We start from the raw sequence: 21,647 nt of genomic DNA on the forward strand, positions 1-21,647 counted from the left end.
AGCTGAATTGCTACCAAAAAGGCATTAAGAATAATAAGGGCAATAGGTTATATGTCATAAAACTCCTTTTGCTCTATTTTATTTTCATACAAAAAGTTTTGAAGTACATTTCATTTTCATTACAATATTCAAATTAATAAAAACTTAATTGCGATGATTATGTATACTTGTGTATAAATATTAATTTTCAATAAATTTCAGTGCAATATTTAATTTTCAATATAAGACCGTGCTAAGAATAGTCCTAGGCTATTTCCTTACTTTATTTATGTGTGTATATAACAGTTTAAATTATGTGTAAATCTCAGAACAAAATATTATCAACGTAAATTTTATTATTATTAACTTAACTATAAGTACACTGGGGACTTAAGACTATAACATGCTTTATAATGTACATGTGCAACAACATTTGAGCGAAAATGTAAATTCATTAGAATAATGTTGACTGTACTTATGTAATAATTATATAAATATGATTGCATCTAAAAGACTAACATTTAAGGCAAAAAATTACTATGCTAATTGAAGAACGTTTTTCAAAAAGAGCATCAAATGAATATGCATAGAACTTTGAAATAGTTTTAATACAAATATATTTTATTTTTAAAACTTATTTTAAGATATGCTGTATATAAATGCTACTACATATAACTGCAATGTAATAAGATTGTACACGATGGAATAAACAAAATTTTAACATTAAGTTTTGCTTTCAAAAATAATAACCAATTTGTGCATTCATAAAAAAGAATACTAAATTGTAAAGTGTAGATTTAAAAATATTGGTTTTGTGGCTTAACACGCAATATACATAAAAGCGCACACGGCTAATTTCAGTCTTTGGGACATTTTTGTAAAAATAATGCTAATAGGTTTATAACGCCCTATTGAGAAAGAAAAATTGAAAACCAGAAATTGAGTTTCATCTGCATCTGTATGTAAATATGTATTTATTATTTTCAAAAGATGGTGTTGGAATCGTTGGCACAACCCCACCAATGTTTTCAACATAAACGCAACCTCTTTACGTTATTGTTTGCAAATATGTAATTATGTATGTATAATAAGGACAAATCCCAGTGGGAAAATGGGAATGCATTACCTTTTTCTACCAAGAAAAGATTAACAACTACGGTTGAACGAAAAGATGCATCGCAATGTAAGCGAACGGATAATGTATAGTAAGTAATAATGTATAGTAAGCCAACTTGTTGGTCGCGGATTCAAAACCTACGCCACGAACTTTATTTTTTCTTAATTTTTTTATTCCATTTATAGTTTCTAAAGCGACATGTGGTATGACCTTCTGTACAGAAACTCTTGCATCTTTTCGTGCATAAGTTATAGGGGCTATCCACTACTTTTTGCATTCCCAAGCATTACATTTGCAAGTGGGTCCAAGTGGGCACAAGTGCGGCCAAAATTTAAAAAAAAAATGTATCTAGACAGGGCTTTTTCATCATTAAGTTGGCTAAAGGGATTATCTAAGAAGCGAACACCGTTCACAGTAACGGGCGGTAACCCAAGGGATTCTTTATTTTCAGTCGGAATGTGGTCTTTGCCCAATCATAACATTAGACATTTTTGGTTCTTTAAAAAATTTGAGTAATAACACGCTGTCGGATGCTGCCTTTAAACCTATTGGAGGTAACTTAGAAAAGTATTACCTACTGAATAAAATCTGCCACTGAAATTTGTATGTATTTATTTTTAATACGCTTGTATTAGCTTCACCTGTATGTAATAGTTTCGAGCTCTTAAATTTGATTTCGCAGAAAGATTTTGAGTATGCAGTTTTAAGTGCAAGTGGACTTACGGTTGATTTTTGGATTTTTTTTTTGTTGAAGGTGTTGCTCATTTTCTTCATATCATCGAACATATTTCGTATGGAAGAAAATGAATGGCACCGTCAACAAAAAAAAAAAAAACACAAAAATTAACGGAAATACCTAGCTACTTCAACCTGGCACTTTGTGACACTAAAATTTTGTGGGTTATAAAACTTTATACTCAAATCGTTCTAAGAAATCTAATTAAAAAGCTTGAAATTTACCAGACGCCATACTGGATCCGCCATTTGGAATTTCGCAATTCTGACAGCGGATTTGTAATAACCCCATAAACATTGGGTTTGGTCAGCAATTCGAAAATGATTGGAAAAGGAATATTTTTTCGAGTCTCAAGTTATGGATCCGAAGTCCAGCCCATTCTCGGATTGAAATTTTAATGAGAGAGAGTGATTGTGTTATATTTCCCTTCGAGAATTAGCTGGATTTCACTTTCTCCCTTGTTACCATGGTTTCCATTTTTTCGAACCCATCTCGAGTGTATTGGAAAACTGAAGTTGGTTTTCGTTCTAAGTTCGATATGCATATTGGATATCGAAGGCCATTTTCGAACGTTCACCTTAATGATTATTGGGAAGTGACCCCGAAAACCCCCTTGTACGAAATTTCGAATCATTTCTTCAAAGTTTCGAATTTTGGCCGCACTGTGAACCGGGATATTTCATATTAGAAACGCAATAAAAATTTACATCATTTTTCCATAGGACTCTGATTCGCGTACATGTATATATAAGTAAGTATATGTAATTTTTAAGCATCATATAAAAATTTAGGAGTACAGTTATTACCTGTTTCAAGTGCCTTGCCTGCATACAAATGTTTATCATAAACAAGTAACTTTTAAGCCAAAAAAAAAAACAGCTTCAATGTTCATATAGAAATTTAAGGGTACAGTTAATTTTTTCATGATCCGGTGTATGGAATTGAACCAAAGACGGTTCACGTGGCCCAAAGTTATCAGGCAACATACATACAAAAACATAAATATTCCGAGGAATTGATAAAATCTTCCTTTTTGTAGTCGGTTAATAAATCCGATTCACCTAAGAAATGTCATTCGTATTTTTTATGTGTGCATAAACAGCGTTCCTACGTTAAAGGAAGCTTTTATAGAGTCTTATTTGAAAGTCTCAAAGTCATAAATGTTGTGCTAACTGCTGTTGCTGCTGTTGATGATGTTGTTGCTGTTGTAGTTGTGGAGATTGTTGCGGTAAGATAGCTGCCGCACTTGTTCTAGGGTTTTCAACAAAGTAGGAAGGACCACTGCCATCGTTGCTGGGCAAAAAGTTTGGCGATGTGCGTGGTTTATGTTGTTGTGTTGCTAAAGGTGTATACAAGAGTTGTGTTTGAGATAGCTGACCTGGTGACACTTGTGCAGAGTTGGTGAGTAGAGCTGATGTCGATGTGCCGCCAGTAGTTGTTGGTGTCTGCAATGTGTCTTTCGGGCAACCGATTGTAAGACGTACATGGAGACCGGATTCCTTTATGAGATTGACCACATCACCATGTGACATGCCGGCAATATCAATGCGGTTCACAGCGATAATACGATCACCTACTTTTAATTCACCACAGCGATCGGCAGGACTGCCAGGTATCAATTTGCCTGTAGACAAAAATAAAAAGAATTTTTCAATCATATAAAATTAGTTGGGTTATCGAAGGATAAAACTGTGGTTGTAGTTTTAATATCTGCATTAATTAAAAAAAGAACAGAAAAAGCCACACAAAAAAACAAAAATGTATGTAAGGAAACAAAAATCTTAAGAAACCATAAATTAAAAAGAAAAACACATACATACATATGTACAAACAACAAACAGTTATAAACAAATAACATTAATAAACATAAACGAATCAACAAAAAAATGTATCAACCAAAAAAAGCTAAACACAAAATCGAAAAACAATTGAAAATATTAAATATACAAATTTTGTTTGTTTTCTTGCCTAATAACAATTTAAATTGAAAAATCCAAGTCCCAGTAAATTCGACGGGGAAGTCTAATGAGATGTGGTGATCTCTGAAATAGCAGCTAAAACTTCCACCTTTTTTAAAAACTGTTGTTGTTTCTCCACAATAATTTTTCGTTAAAAAAACGGTGTCAAGCTCAATAAAATTGTTGAATATTAATAGTAGAATAAAAAAAAATAAAAACACGCAAAAACAAAACCGGCTTCAATTCTCATATAAAAATTTAAGACTACCGTTAGTTTCTTCATGATCCAATGATCGGATCTAAATCAAATTAGTATGGGACCACCTCTGAGGTACCACCTCTGAGGTACCACCTTTCCTTAAAAGAAAATTATAGAAATAGGTTAAAGTTATGCGGTAACATATATAGAAAAATATTCCGACGAATTGATAACATCCACCTTTTTTTTAAGTCGGTGAATAATAATAAACAAAAGATGCAAAATCACAAATTAAAAGAGAAGATTCAAAAAAAAAAAAAAATATTGGACTTTTTCAGATTAAGGGATCGTAAAAATTTACTCGACTCTTGTTGCTGCTACCTTTAATCTCTAGCCCTCGACCCGCTTTTTCAGATAGATAATCCGCCTCATTGCGTAAGTCGTAAATTGTTTACTGACGTGCTGAAATAAGTAAACGACGAAGATCGTCGAAAACTATGCTGTGCTGCCAAGTTTTTCCGTTCTAATGCAGTCGACATTTTAGGCAATGACATGAAATTTTCGATACGATTCGACTCTCGAAAAACGACTTGCATTCGACACGACTCTCGCAATGAGGCTGAATGTGAAGTCGATCATTACAAGGCTGTCTCATTTCCACTGCTTGGGCTAAAAGCTACTTTTCTATCCTACTAATAAATTGGAATCAATTCGATGCCACCGAGACGGACTTCAACGTACAAGCATAGCAGTATTGGTATAGAGAGGATAAGCACGGGGTTTAGATTGAGCAGCGCAAAATTTGGTTCAGTTGCTATGAAATCTGGACTTTATACAAATGCAAAATTCGTTAAAGTTGGTGGAAAAACAATTTCAATTCCTGAGAACGTCGAGGAATCGAAAAATTCGTGTATTCGGCCAGATGAGCATTCAGTCGCCGATTCAATCTCTTCAAATTAATTCCTCATCGCCTACGCTTGTGGTAGGTTATTTTAACGCTATGTATAGAGATTATAAAAGAACGCAAATGCCAAATTTTTGACAAAAGTCACGACTAGTTTGATATCTAAGTTTTACAGTTTTCAAATTACAAACTAGCGGTTTTGAAACCAGATATGTACAGATTTCCCACATAAAATTAATTTCAGTTTCAGATTAGCACAAAAGAGCACCTTCACAGCCTGATAGTAGCAACCTTCTTTTTCTTGAATGTAGTCGTTTCTCTTATACGATAGTAATAACCCAGCCTAATAAAACTCATTCAGTTTGAAGACTTTCGTGGTTTTCAAGACTTGTCTAGGTTTAAGAGAATAAACTATGTTAAAGGCGTAAATTTAAGGCCTAAAGTCGGAAGAAAATATTTTTTTAGTTTCAAAACTTTCGGTGTTTTGTATATAAGAATAAAAAATTTCTAACTTACCGATTGTGGAACCATAAAACTGATTCGAAGATGAAATTATTACAAAACCGAAGCCTTCGGACTCATGTCGGCCAACTATTACGTCATATGGGTAGCGAAACGCGCTTCGTAAAGGCACAGCTAACGCCGTCGGCGGCGCCAAGGGCAAGGGCAACTGTTGTTGTTGTTGGTGCTGTTGTGTATGCATCAGGTGCGGCTGCTGTGATAATATTAATCGACGACGTAATATCATCGTTACTTGACCGCGCAGTGCCGCCTCGCCCATCAGTGAAACCACTTTGTGATGCGACGAATTTACCTTTACCAAACAATCAAATTGTAAAAAAAATACAAAGCAACAGACAGCATATCATACCACACTACTTACCACATTGATTCCATCTATGCTGAGTATCTCATCGCCAGTATTAATACGGTGATCATTATCCGCAGCTCCGCCTGGCACAACGTGACCCACTGTCACTTGTGAGCCCTCTTCTGTGCCGCCGACAATGCGGAACCCAAAGCCTAGGGCCTGCCGCTCCAGTGTAACCTCGCTTAGCTCATACTGATCCGTAGACAACTCATCCCGAGTATCCAGCGCACCACCGTTACGTTGCATGTACGGCAAATTACCACCAGGAGATGCTTGTGATGTGTTAGGGTAAACTCCAGCTCCCAGCCAGGAGAGCGGTGCTTGTTGCGAAACGCTGCTAACAGCAGGAGAATGTTGCTGGTTCATTGGAGGCTGTTGCAGCAGTTGGTGATGACCATACATCGCAGGCGGATGCTTTTGCGCTTGCAGTACATCGAGCGCGGAAAAGCCAACACGACGACGATCGCTTAAAAGCTCATTTACACGCTTCTGCATACGTTCATTTTGTATGTGTGCCGCCTGCAGAGGTGTTGTAGCATGCAACGGTACGGGCGAGTACTGTGATATGTGGGGGTGTGGATGAGGCGGTGGTGGTGGCGGCAATTGGAGTGGATGATGATGCTGTGTGGCAGAAGTTGTTGTCAGACTGAGCGATGTGGATGGCGAATAGCTGCTAGCAGATATATTCAGATGAGGAGGTGTGGGCAACTGTTGCGTCGCATAGAAATTATTCATACTGGAAGGATGTGGTGAAATGCCGTAGATCACATTGCCACCACGCACGCCAGCTGTTACGTACTCTTGGTGATCGTAACGCATTGAGTCAACAACACTGGGCGGCAGTGAGAGTCCCCCGGAGTGGTGGTAGCCTGCACTAACACCATTAGAGCCAGTATTTCCGGTAATTTCTGAGAGAAGCGATGCTCCAGCCAATCTCTCACTAAGACTGGTGACTAATTTCGGGTACGGATCCAAAAACGGTATCTCTTGACTGATTGCTTCGATCTCTTGAAGACTACTTGTTGATTTGAGTGTACCCGACTCCAATTGGGTTTTACTTGTAGACAATCTACCATCGTCTTTTCCCAAAGAAGTGCCATCGTTGATATCTTTACCATGTTGGATCTCATCATTAGGTGTCTGCGCTCGTGTGCGCCGCGTATCTACCAATGGCGTTTTAGGGCGTACCGGTAGAATCTCCTTTTGCTGAGTGCTGTAGAGATCTGCGGTCGGTGTCTTGCTGCGAAATAGTGCCGAAGTGAAGTTTTTACGTAGTTTTGCGACATTCCCTTGGTTACTATTTGAGGTGCTGGTAGGTGGTGGGTTACTTGTAACGGTACTATATATGGCGCCGGATGGCGACGCACTGGCACTGTTGTTGGATGGACCGCCACGTTGAATTTTGACATTGGTAGGTTCGGTTTTCGAGCAATCCTTCAGTATTTGCACAACTTCGAGATGACTCTGTTGGCGCACATCGACGCCGTTGATCTCGAATAGAACATCGCCTTCTTGCAGTTGAGTGCAAGAATTGTAGTCAAGGATCTTCTTCACCTTCTGTCCGTAAGCGGAGTCGGCAATGGTAAAGCCGAACCCCATGGATCCCTTTACAATGGCAAACGTATGCACTTGGGGCTCTGGCTTTTTCATTAATATGAAGCCATCATTCAAGCCGCCAGAGGCAGGTGAGTGCTGACTACGTATGTGATTGTACGAATGGGCTTTTGAAGCGCCCTCCCCTCCACCACTATTATCAAGAAAATTGTAATTTCCATCCATGTGCAGATCCAGCAACATCCGTCGCTGTTTGTCTGTCGCTGCAACACTCATGCCGTCCACAGCTATAGTCGTGACCACTTCTGTGTTCGGGTCATTGGGATCGAATGGCAAAGGATAGCCGCGACATACTTCTAAAGTAACGGTTTCTCCCGGCAAAATGGATTGGAAAATGTTGACCTAACAAAGTTTTGTTTTATAATTTCCACATTTGACGAATATTTCACGTGCAATAAAAAAATTAATAATAAATAAATACAAATAAAATAAATAAATTAAAAAATTATAAAAAAAAAATTAAAAAAAAATATAACAAATAAATTAAATAAAAATAAAAAATAAATATAACAAATGTAAAAAATGTAAAATGAAAAAAATTAAATAAATAAAAAAAATTAAATAAAGTAAATTAAAAAATACTGATACATACATATGTACATAAATAAAAAAATAATAAGAAAATTATAAAATTTAAGAAATAAGAAATTAAACAAAAAATTTAGGAATAAAATAAAAAAATTGCAATAAAATAAAAATAATAAAATTTAAAAAATAAGAAATAAAATAAAAAAATTGAGGAATAAAATGAAAAATTTTAAATAAAATAAAATTGATCCTAATTTATGTATATTTATATACCCAAACTCACCATTTCGTGGTGAGTAAATCCGAGCACACAAGTATCATTCACATATACCAGCACGTCGCCGGTTTGCAACTGGCCGTCCAGCCACGCCGGTCCGTGTGGTACAATTGATTTGATTTGCAGGAACTCCTCGGCACCGTCATCACCGCCCACTATAGTAATGCCCAGGCCACGCGCTGACTTTATCAGCGACGCTGTGATACGTTCGCCCTGCATCTCGCTGGGATTTCGCGTGAACTTGTATGGCAACATTGCCGTTGGTGGCGTTGGTAAACTCGCATTGGGTGGAGGTGGTTGCATGCCACGTTGCGCTACATCTACCATACTGATACCCACCGTAGTGACCCGATCGACATCATTACCACCAATCGCATTGCTACCATTTAAGTTTGAAGACGGCAATTGAGTTGAAGGTGTTTGCGATCGTTGTTGCAACTGCTGGTTAGGTGGCGGCGACTGCTGTAATTTGCTGGCTACTTGCTGGTTTTGTGAATGGGTGTGCGCTGGCGGTGGCGGTTGATTTTGCTGTTTTTGTTTCTGCTCAGCTGCTCGCCGTTTAGCTTCCAATACGGGATTTTCATATTGAGTGCGTCGATTGACATGATCTATATAATAAGTGCCATAGAGAGAATCTTCGATTTTTTCCCAACCGTAAGGCAGTTCATGGTCCCCACAGTCTTCAAGCGACTTCTTCTGGAATTTAGACAGTCGCGGATCGAGCCAATGTGAGGTGCCAGTGTTGTGACTAAGAGATAAGGAAGAGGTATAATGATCGCTAATATTGAATACTATTCTGTTATAATCAAAACAGGAAATGACAACTTACTCGATGAAATATAATTCACCACGTTCAGTATAAGCTGTCTCCCACTTTGGTGGTAATGGGCCCAAACCATCACCAGGATCGTCAGTTTCTGGCCCAAGAATATCGCTTGTAGTACCGCCATTATAGCAGTTTTGTAACAAGTTTTCTGCAAAAAAGGTGATTCCGGTGACAGCTAAATAACAATAGTGTTAAACAACTTAAGAGTTTTCTAATTTTTAAATAAATTTCGGTATGAATGTTTTTACTTCTTGATAGAGTAAATCGGGATTCATATTCGGATACAGGAGATTATTTTATTCAAAATAGCAAAGCAGGAGATACAAACAAAAAAATTTACGAATGGTCCCAAGCCCTGCAAAGATACGCGCGTTATATCAAAGAATGTGCTACACTGCTGCAAAAGCAACGGCTGTATAGGCACTTATCTGTGTCAAACCCGTTCGGTAATATAGCGAATTCTAGTCAACCACGATAACGATTCGACTCTGAGCATTTCATTACAAGCCATAGCCTAGTCCGATGCGAAGACGAATGGTTAAAAGAAATTCTGCGTAAGGACATCACTGAGGTAAGTGCTTAAGTTGCGTCTAAATCTCAAACTCGTTCAGGCCAGGGACATACCAGCAAGAACTAAAAAGGGTTTCGCCCTGCAATACATAGGAACAGTGTGGCCTCGGGATTGTGAAAAATTGTAGCAAGAAGATACTTAAAATTTATCAATATATGTATATTACTTTTTTTTTTTATTTTAAGTATCAAAGTATCATTATTGAATAAAACCAATAATATTTATGAAAAACCATTTTCAAAAAAAATTTACATTTATTAATTGCAAAAAAGGTACATATAGTACGTATGAGTTGTACTTGGTACTAGTATAATGATAATATCGAAAATGTGTCGCATGTATGAGTTCAACTGGGTTCTAGTATAAAAAGGAACAGTCCAGCGCCTTCGTCTTGGTCTGCAGGCTGTATCGGAGATACAGCCGCTATATTTAAACGTAGAATACGTGGTATGGTTAAGAGCATATCCAAGTCAAAAACGAAATCACACACTAAGAAAACCCAACAAAATATCGATTATATCGATAAGTCCCGAGAATCCCTAAAATCCCGAAATAGTTCCGAGATTGAGTCTCTGTGCCTTTATCTATATCCTTTTCTCTACAACTACCTTTATTTTAATCTTTCTTCCTCTATCTTCATCTATACTTTTATCGGTATCCGCATCTTTTTCTTTATATTTATCTTTGTTTTTATCTTTATGTTTATCATATTCTTCATATACATATTCCCCTTCACCTTTGCACTTATACATATAAGTAAAGTGTTTAAATTTACCTTGGTCTTCATGTTTGCCTTTATCTTTACTCAACTTTGTTTTTGTGTTTATTTTTACCTTGGCCTTTATCCTTTTCTTTATCTATGTACGTCCTCACCTTTACTTTTATTCTTGGATTGGACTTTTTCTAAATGTTGTTTCACTTCGAAAAGTCTTCGCGTATTATGCATACATGTGTTCATATATGTATGTACATATATAATATGTATGTACATATGTATGTATAGACATACATAGATTACTAAAAATAGAAACAGATCCACATTAACTGCAATCAACATATGTACGTATGTATGTATTTACATATGTACACACGCTGCGATTAGGTTATAAATAGCGCGCCTCTGTTTATCAAAAGCCGCATTACATACGCATACATACTTTTTGTCTCCTTCCCACACTTCCAACATATGCACGTGTTTGCAAAATGATGACGAGGTGATTTTGTATGGAAAATCATTTATGCCCATATATTTGAATAAAATAAACATATATAAAAGATATCAACCAATACTTCCCATATACCAAACGAAAGGAAAACTTTTGAATTTTTGATTAAAGAAAACAAAAACAAAATCATTCGAGCGGTTTTCGAGCATTTTGGTAATGAAAAAAATTTGCAAATTTTTTCAACAATTTTTTGCCTTAAAATGCTCAATATTTGTTAAATTTATATAAAATTTGTACCCGATAATATTTCTACTGCTCCAAAGAACCTATATCCCGAAAATGAAAGTTATATATGCCAACAATAAGTTGCTAGAGCACTTTAAAGGCTCAAAATTGACCCCAAAATAAGGCAATGTTTACCGTTGTTTTTACGACAGAAACCGAATTGGTTATTTACAAAAATGAATCTGTCGACAGGTTTGGAATTTTATCTTTGAAACGCCACACTTTTCTTTGAAATCGCTTTATTAGTTCTCGTGCAATAAGCGTTTTTGTGAAGCTCTAAAAATTACAACTACAACATTTGAACATAGCCCCCATACCTTAAGGTAAGACGTATTCTACATCAATAAATGTCCATCTTTTTGTGTGTTGCCGTTGATATGTGGACATGTCCATATTTTTATTGTCATTTATTGAACAAGAAAATTAGTACAGTGAGATTTTGAATATTTTATAGTACAACAGATAGAGTGGAACTCAGGTTGTTAATACATTTACAAAAACATTACTATGTTGATATTAAAAATGCAGGCTTAGATATGTATATACTTAAGGCTACGTCAGCAGTTATAATTTGAAATAAAATAAAATAAGATGGTCAGTCCAGATAAGTTGATAAAAATAATTATAAAAAACAGTTCTTTAGTTACTTTTGTTTATAGTACTCCTTACGGCAGTAGGTATCGAGTTCCAGGTACGTATAGTGTTCACAAAAAACAATCTAGTCGAGGCTACAGAGTTAAAGCTGGATATAATTAAATCGTATAAACGGGACGATTTTGTAAATCTCAGCTTCTCATAGAGATATGAAGGCGTTTTAGTTAGCATAAGCCGATAAAGAAAGATACAGCTTCTGGCTTCAATGTAGTCCAGTAGCTCGTTTCTGTAACTCTTTCATACTGATTATTTCTCTACTGATAGAGAATATACGTCATTCTTTACTACCAATTAGCAGTAGAGAACAGGGCGGCGAATTCATATCTCAATTCGTCTTGGTAGAGAATTGTTACAGAAACGAGCTACAGGATTTGACAGCCCTACAGATCAAATCTCCACTGGGATATGTGGTCAAATTTACGCAGGCCATGCACATACCGAATGATATTATTAAAAATAACCTGAACCTTATGGGCAGACTGTGAGTCTAGTCTGTTGCAGATGAGTGCAGAGTGCGTAAAATCAGAGCTCGAATCGTAACATCCGTTCACGGATCGAAAACCATAGGAAAGAAAATTACGTGATACCGTCAGTCGTATAAGCTGAATGGGATAAAGAGTACGCTCACGTATGTCATAATCCGAAAACGGTGTTTTTACGTGACGAGTAATACGATATCGTATGTGACGATTCGAGCCCAGGTATCATTAATTGAATGACAAGCTTACATCTGACGTTAACCGGGGTAAACAAGGACGAATGTCTTAAACTACGTAGCGCGCAATACACCATACCTATTACCATATTTATATGATCACCACATGTTAAATTCGAGTTGATTACAAAGCCTAGGTTAGTAATTTTACTTACAAAAGCAATTGGATTGTCACCTATGTAAAGGGTGGAATGTTATCTACAACCAACTTTCTTTCAGAGATAGGCAGTACATTCGTTTAATTTGGGTTAAGGCAAAGACGGCTGGTTTCTGCCCAGTGCAGTGTTGATAAAATATCCCGATTTATCTTATCACACAGATCATTAACATTTTCGAAAGAACTTGACAAGTAGGGCTGGACATCGTCTGCATGAGCATGAATACTAACAAATTTACACATCGAAAAGATATCATTAAGAAATAGGGCAAAGAATATAGGTCCTAGAATTGAGGTACACCGAAAAACTAGTTTAATTGGTTGTGAGGATTCATTCCCTATTGTAACTCATTGAAATCTGTTCTTTAGATAACTCGTCATAAGTTTCAGAGAATATTCGCTGAATCCAAAATAACGCTTGAGCTTGACAAAGGATATGGTGGTCGACAGTGTCAAAGGCTTTGGAGAAGTCAAGGAGACATAGTAACGTAAGGTAACCTTTGTCGAAAAAAGAACGAACGTCATCAAGAATTTTTAACACAGCCGTTGAACAACTGTGACAAATCCTAAAGCCAGACTGAAGCGGATAAAACAGATTCTTCTCCTGCACATGACGGGTAATTTGTTCCCCCATTAAAGACTCAAATACTTTTGACAACGTTGGTAAAATACTTATAGGGCGGAAGTCGGATGGAGTCTCGGCGCCCTTCTTCTTGGCAGTAGGGCGCACTAAAGCCACCTTCCACTGATCAGGAATAACGATGTGGTTATACAGTGATTAATTATGTGTGTACTGATAATAGTAGTAGTACCATTTTAATAAGGTTTAACGGTATACCATCCTGACCGCACGAATTTGATTTTATTTTTAAAATACTTTTAATAACATCACACTCAGACACTGTTAAGAACTCAAATGTGCTACCAGAATAAATTAGATGATCACAGGGGACAAAACATTGTTGGTAGAAATCACACAAAGGACTACTAATGAACGCTTTATTGAGTGTATCTGCGTCTATAGTGCATTCGACATCTTCACTTCCACATACTCGTAAGCGTTTAAGGTTACACCACAACACGTTAGGAGGTAGGGAGGAATCAAGGTTCTTCGAATAATACCTACACTTCTCTTATAGCCGATGTAGCTTTATTTCTTGCTATTTTTGAATAGACTCCAGTTAGTTTGGTTAGAATGCCTTTTCCATACAGATAAAGCCTTGTTGCGAGCCTTGATTGCAGCCCGGACATAGCCCGTAAACCAGGATGACACGGAGGATGTGCTTTTAATATGTCGTACTGGGACATATTTATTAAAAAGGGTCAATAAGTTTCTGATAAGAAATTCTAGTTTTTCATTAACATTAAAAAAAGTACCAAACCTTCGGTAGTGTCTATACGAAAAAGTACCAGTGGTCCTGGGGTGACCAAAATTAAGATCAAGCGCGCAGAAAATTATGTCGTGATCCGAAATAAATGATAGTTGATCCAACTTTAATATTGATAAATTGTCAGGAATGATAAAATAATCTAGTAGACTAGGGTTACACTTAATACCGTATCTAGTTGGTATATACATATTGACAACAGAAAGGTCAAACGGGGCTCACTATTGTGTGTATTCATAGTCAGCTGTTAATCAACGCCAACGCGAAAATTCTAAATATGTAGACCGGCCTTAAACGATCAACAGCTTGATTCAGCGATAACCAGCGAATGTTCGACACTCGAAAAATTTTACGATTTTAACACCAACGTAGTACTTGGAAAATTCATCCACCCTTTTAGCACTATGCGCGATGAAATTATAAACATCTCTGGCCAGTCTTTCGACTTCTACGGGAATTTTTTTAACACGATTGGAAAAGTATCAAAATTTAAAAAGAAGTGTCCCTCCAAAATTTATCGAAAATTGTATCACTTTTGATACGCTTGGATCAAAACGGCCACACTGCATAGGAAATCTTAAGATTACAATAGGAGGCTAAAAGCATAACCGCAGACTAGGCGAAGCTAATGTAAGCTATGGGCTGCAGAATTCATTTTATATGATACGAAGATAATCCGGGGTAAAAAGACCAACAATGATGATGACGGAGAAGCCCGTTGCAGTTTGCACATGGCAATCATTATTTTAAATTTAGTAAGCAGATTTCACACGGCACTGATTGTTATGTGTTCTAGTCCACTAGGATATAGCCTTGTCAAAGAGGCTAAATGCGTAGGATTCCTCTCGGATATAGACTCCAAGTCTTACCAAAGAAGGTATTTTGTTCACCGTAATCTGTCGAGGTCATTAGATATTAGTTTGAAGAAAACTTTGAAAAGAAGAAAATCAATTCCGAAACAAATTCCAATGCAATGGATAAAGCATGCTGCCCTGAAGACAGCTCCAATGAAACACGCGACATTTTGAACCCCCTTCTGCCCAAATCGTAACGACGAGCGCAGATTATATTTCATGCTTAAAAGATGCTTATGTCTACCAAAATCTCCAAAGCGAATTCTTTCTTAGCGATGACATTGCCAATTCTGGCCGTTGTTGCTGTTGTAGCGGGTACTTAGCCCTGCCTAGAATCGGGTTGTCCCTCAATCGTTCTCATCAAGCTCAACAAACGGTAGGCTCAGGAAACGTTCTGTTTCAACAGGGTTGAACCGCCTCATACAACAAGCTAGTTTTGATGCTCCTCCCTAAAACCAGCCAATTCGTTATTCTTAAGTTTCGTATTGGCATCTTAACTAAGTTGAAATTCAATATACCTGTTACAACATTTCAGTTGTCACAGTATTCGACACGACCAGTAACTTTCCGCGGAGGTGTTCAAAGTATAGAGTCATAAGGGAAACAAGCAGAGTCAACCAACAAAATGTTTTCTCCCATTCTTGCCTGGGAAGCCCAACCTTGCCGCAATCAAATCCTGACGGCAGAATAGCAAAACTCTGTGCACTGTAAAATGAGAGAGCACTATAAAACGAGCGCATACATAAATACTAGGTTTTTCGATTATACGCCTTTTTCGAAAATAGGGTTTCGAGTTATTCTAAAAATGGCAATTAAAAAAAAAACAGTTCCCCACTTTTAAGTTAAGAAAAAACCCGGTTTAATCTATGGCGATTTCCTTTCTTCCGAAAAATGTTGCATTCTCAGGGCCCTCTACGTACAAATACTACAGCCAGTTTCATTTTTAAGTGAAAATTAATTTTAATTTAAATTTTTATTTAATTCTCATTTAAATTATTTTCAGTTTCAATAAGCTATTTATTTAAGTGAGTAAAAAGTGATTGTAAAACAGACTAGGCCAGCCAAAGCTTTCATTTGTAAAGAGAGCTTTTGAAAGCTTCAGCACGCTGTGTTGTAATAGCAGGGCTGGTATACAAGTCAGCCCTCAGGTCAGGTGATTAAACGTGTAACATCTCTGAGTGTGGTTATTCAGACTTAATTTTTATTTAAGTGAAGAGCATAGGTCATAAATCAAAATTAAAAACAAATTAAAATGGATTGGTGAAAATAAAAATTTCGAAAATCTAACTTAAATGAATCTGGTGAAACTGGCTGTAAGGAGAGAGCGATGAAACGGCAACCTCTTTGTAGAAAAGAACTGTTAGTCGGAAATCACAATGACTGCTAAAAATAGGCCTAGCTTTAATTTAGAAAAAAGTAATAGAAAATAAGACCAAGTCGTATTAAAAGTAAAACAGAAAAAGGAGTGTAAAATGAATTCGGAGACCAACGCCACCTTTCGCAGGCGAAGAGCTGGAGTTGCTTCCTGACGCTCGGGATAATTTGACTGGATATTGTGGTAGGTTAAACTATTCAGTCCAATTTGAATAAGATGCCCCGACGACACTATAGCCTCTACACACATCAGCTCATCTAACTGCCCAAACTCGTCGTTTTCCTGAGCCTGCCATTAAAGCATAAACAGACGGCAACGTTAATTCGGATTAACGGCACAGTTGATCTGATCAAACTCGTGCCTTGGCAGTCGGCGACAATGCGGATTAACGAGCCGGAAAGTTGTGGGTTCGAGTACCACGTCCAGTAGAATTTTTTATTTTTTTACTCATTCAATTATGGATAAATTCTATATTTTTTAACGTTATTATCATTTGTTGTTGACTTTTTAATAAAGTTAGACTCAAAAAATTTAAATTTACTAATAATAGGGTGGTATTATCACTTGCGAAGCGAATGAATTTGGCGAAGCGAACGGTTCGACGAAGCGAATTAAGGACAGAGAAAGCATCAAGAGTGCTCGCGAGGCAAAGAACTTGCACAAGCACGTACAAGCGAACACTATTAATACATATTTTAGTTGTTTCGCCAAATTCATTCACTTCGCAAGTAGTAATACCACCCGTAAGATAAATAAAATAAAAAAACATATATACATTAGCGTGGGCCGAAAATCCGCTTTTTTAGAATTTTGATTGGTAATAGCAAAAATCTTGTTCACTATGCTCTAAAAGCAATCTGTGTGAAATATGACAATTTTTGGTCAATATCTTAGGCTCGTCGAAGTCCATCAAAGTTTAATATGGCCAAAAAATAAAAATTAATAAATAAAGTAATACATTTTTTTACTAAAATTGCACTAATCTTCTAAAGTATTAGTCCTACATAATTTGGTATATGGATTTGTAGAGAATCGAAGTTAGCTAAGAAAATTTTTTTTAGTACTTGAACTTTGATGGATTTGGGCGAGCCTAAGATATTGACCAAAAATTTTCACATTGCACACAGATATTTTTTAGAGCATAATGAACGATATTTTTGCTATTACCAATCGAGATTCTAAAAAACCGGATTTTCGGCCCACGCTAATATACATCAAATAAAAAAAAAAAATTAAACAAAATAATAAAAGCAAAAAAAAAAATGTTGCAATCGCTCCAACAAAGGATCGAACCTGAGACCTGCGGACTTGTAGGAAGCAGCTCTCACCACTCGGCTAACGCGGACGCCAAACTTGCTTGCTTTGTTTGCTTACTTGTACAATCTACAACAGCTGTCCGTTTGTCATCGAAAATTCCCTTGATCCGAATAAATTTTTGCAATTAGTTCTAGACTTGATCCGCATCAACTGCAGTTAAAGCAGACGGCAAAGCTTATGCATATAATCTGGCACACATATGGGCATAATAATATTACCCTTACAGACGGCAGTAATGCGGATCGAGTCCCACGGCCAGTTGAATTTTCATTTATTTCGTTTTAATTCTTTTTTTATAAGTTCTATATTTTTTTACCTTCCTTTCAGTTAGCTGTTGTTGGCTTTTTAAAAAATTCAACGCTAAAAATTTAAATTAACTAATAGTAAAATAAAAAATGTGATATAAAATAAAGCAAATGAGAATAAAATAAGGTAAAGTTAAATATGTAAATACAAATAAAATTAAAATAAAAACTGAACGTTTGAAAGCACATTTACATGTCTGGCTGTAGCTGAGCGTGCAAAGATGTTTGATACAATTGGTCCCAGCAAAGAATGTCCATGTTCAAATCTCATTTAATTTTAAATTTTTAATTTCGGTTTTTCTTAGTTATGAAAAAGCATCTATAAAGTGTAGATGAAAGCGTATTCAAACGAAACATACTGACTTTGAAGTTGTTTAAGTCAAATTCATTGTAAAGTAGTTGAAAATACATACAGGAAAAGGCAATTGAATGCTTCCTAGGGCATCGACATATTAAATAAAGGAGTTTGTTGCAGGTAAAATAGTGCCAATTTCAACTAAATAGTTTATAAATTACTTTCAAACTAAGACCTTTTTGCGCAGGTCTTTTCCAAGATTTGGCGTATTGTGAATACCTGGTCTATGGTGGATTTGTCAGGCCTAAAGCCACACTGATAAGGCCCAATCACACGCTACCATCTTTCTATGCTTTTAGATGAGAATGAAGACAACATGTAGTCGATTTACTGATTTAGACAGAGGTTATCAAGCTGCTACAACAAAAACAACAGTGAAAGATTTTCGTTCGAGTTTTCCTTGCAGTGGGAAGTAATTTTCTGCAGTATTCAGATATACATTTCTTTTCTAGATTCTAGTATATAATAAACTGCATGAAAAACTGGTTTATTCGACTATAAAATTAAGATTAAAAAAACCTAAAAGTATTCAAAAACCCGGTTGAAACCTGTTTGGAAAAACCGAGTTAATTACCCTAATAATACTAAAGGAAATAAAAAACAATACACGCGGATAATAGCGCGCAATTTTATCGGTATTGGTTTAGTTTATTGGGTAAGCTAAATCGCCTGCTTGAACCTGTCAAAATACTATTTATGACAATTAAGTGAATAAAACCAAAAGATACATGCCAAACCCATACTCCCACTTAACCACAAAACTATTCCACTTAATTGATTCCGGTGCAGATGAGTGGAAGTAATTTCAACAATGACACCAATCCAGATTTACTTCCCGGGAGGTAATCAGCAGCTCGCTTTGTCCGCAATATTGTCAACAGCACTCACTACTATTTTCATAACACTCCCGACATTCCATGAGTGCGAAATGGTTTTCCACAAGCGAAGTATGTATGTGCAGATACATATCTACATACTTATGTATGTTAAGTGATGGTGATGCACAAGCAAGCACACCACTAACTCACTTCTAAAATAAAGCAGCTGAAGCGTAAATTGGAGGGTACTACTAAAATAACAAATCAAAGCAAAAAAAAAGTGAAGCGAATTGCAATACCCATCTGTGTAAATCTGTGCAAGTGCATAAAGAGACGGAAGATAAAGATGCAAAAAATATTGGCGAGAGCAGCAGTCGCAGCCGCAGTCACAGTCGCAATAGCATCAACATCCATTAACAACAAAACTTCGACGCTTGATGAGTGGGTTATTGTTTGTAGTGATGGCCAGTGTTGCCACTACCTTAGCCTTTATAGTATTCATAAAAAATAGAAAATTGTATCCAAATGTATCCACCGAAAAGAGCGGACATTTTTACACCGTACATTTATGCAAGAGAAACTTGGCCCCTTAACAAACTTATTAACATGTAGTCAGTATTTTCCCATACTTAGACACGTTTTTGGGAAACAAAGGCCCGAAAATTATGGGAAATTAAGTCGACTCTAAAGTTAATTGCAGCTTTTTGACATAATTTTCAATGGGATACCTGTCAAAAAAGCTGCAACTAACTTAAGTGTCGACTTAATTTTGACTATAATTACGGGACTTTGTTTCCCAGATCTGTTTCTTAGAATGGAAAATACTGACTAAAACGACGGGCCGAAGTTTCCTCATGTTCAATGTTTAATACTGCGATTAGATTGCCACAAATAATACATGCAGAAAAGGTTTCATAGTCTATCAAAACACATAATAGTAATTTAAACTAATTTCGACATATTACATTTAGTTCAGTAAATTGTTATTTCCTGCTATTATGGTTACAATGTTTTTACATCAAACTGGTGGATTATGAGCTATCTTTGAAATTAAAAAAATTCTGAAAAACTTACATTTGCCTGTAAACTCCGCCTTCAAGAAAAATTTCTATTCCCGGCTTGTTTGAATTCTCGCTTAACGACATATTTAGAAGTTATAAGTTATTTTTAGTACAGTCAAGTTATTGTTCAAAATTAGTCGTCGGCATGGTTGTCAATAGAGATGGGCACGGGCCTAAATTTTCAGGCCCGGCCCGGCACGAGTGCAAAATCAACTTTCAAAAACACGCACGAGCCCACACGTTAAGAATTTTCGTGGAGCCCGGCCCTGCACGACGGGACACGTCCCAGCCCGGAAATAAAGAGCCAACTTTTATTGTGTGTATACATATGTACATAATTTTAATTTTGTGTTTATGTATGTATATTTACTTAAGCGAATCAATTTTTTTCATCAAAGATTTTTATAAAATATTTTCTGGGAATTAGAAAAAGTGGAAGGTATTTTTTATTTTTTTCTCTTATCAAAAGAGTTTTAATATGTACTATTTTTTTTTGCATAAAAACAAAAGCTTATCTAAATTTGTAGTATTAGCAACGGTCTTTTTCGTGCCTATTCGTGCTTTTATGAAATTTGACTGAACGCCCATGCACGCACGAGTTCGTGCTGACAGCAAATATTCCGGCCCGTACCCGCAGGCTTACGCAGGTACCTGACAAAAGCCCGGCCCGTGCCCATCTCTAGTTGTCAATTTACTTTGAATGCTAAGAGAAGGGTTGCTCAGGATGAAAAAGTTGATTTTATCGCATTACAGTAAACTACTATAGGTCTGAAAACTATTTAAAATTTGCAAACTACTTGTTGTTATTAGATGCAGTTTATGTAGCTAAAAAATTAATTTTTCAAAGTGGCAAGAATAAAGGAAAATTTCTTACTTGGACTGGACTTGGACCAACTGTTAAAAACGTCATAATAGCTCGTACATAAATAAAAAAATTCCTTCAACTTACGAATACTTATGGGAAAAGGTATCCAAGTTTACACTGTGGAAAAAAACGAAGTATCCCTAAAAATTTAAGGCGAAAATGTATCCAATTGGATACATATGTATCAAAACGGCAATACTGGTGGTGGCGGCTTAGCTTCTGCGGTGGAATGACTGTTAGCACTGCTGACCCACTTTTACCACAAGCAGCGACAGCGACAGCAGCACAACAGGTTAAAACTTAATTTTGAATCGAACAATGACACACAAAAAGTCACCTAAAAGTATTGAATGACCGACAAATGATTTTTTCTGAAATTCTTAACACTGGCTACCAGATAAAAGCAACAATGGTTTTAAAGTGGAATGCATTTGTTTCGAGTCACTGTTGCTGTGAGCGCGTTAGTAATGAGCAAAAATATGAAATTAATTTTCAATGGCGAGCGAGGAGACTTTAAAGCTAATTGCTAAAATGAAAAACGCACTAAAAATTAAGAGCTAACAAAATTACGAAAATTTGTTCCAAAGCACGTGCGACGAGTAGAAATCCGAGGAAATTTTATATACATACATATGTAGATTCTCTTGTTAACTGTTGTATTAACGTGAAAATGTATGTACAGTTGCATTAAAAAATAATTATAGGAATCTTCGTCATATCGTCGAAGTCCTTTTTATTTTCGATTTTGTATA

At 36.4% G+C, this 21,647-nt stretch overlaps 1 protein-coding gene across 1 annotated transcript; it reads right to left on the reverse strand.

Moving 5' to 3' along the window:
- Positions 1 to 1,876: 1,876 nt before the first annotated feature.
- LOC118752640 (membrane-associated guanylate kinase, WW and PDZ domain-containing protein 1-like) lies at positions 1,877 to 17,818 on the reverse strand (the record flags this gene model as incomplete). Its single annotated transcript, XM_036487528.1, has 7 exons — positions 1,877 to 3,456; positions 5,410 to 5,707; positions 5,777 to 7,720; positions 8,190 to 8,931; positions 9,013 to 9,157; positions 10,454 to 10,458; positions 17,808 to 17,818. Coding segments are annotated over 7 exons (3,615 nt in total), but the record flags the coding sequence as incomplete, so codon positions are not given.
- Between the last annotated feature and the right edge of the window lie 3,829 nt (positions 17,819 to 21,647).

Source organism: Rhagoletis pomonella, unplaced genomic scaffold, assembly GCF_013731165.1.
Source record: "Rhagoletis pomonella isolate Grant_MI unplaced genomic scaffold, Rhpom_1.0 Rhpom_scaffold_01708, whole genome shotgun sequence".
Lineage (NCBI taxonomy): Eukaryota > Metazoa > Arthropoda > Insecta > Diptera > Tephritidae > Rhagoletis > Rhagoletis pomonella.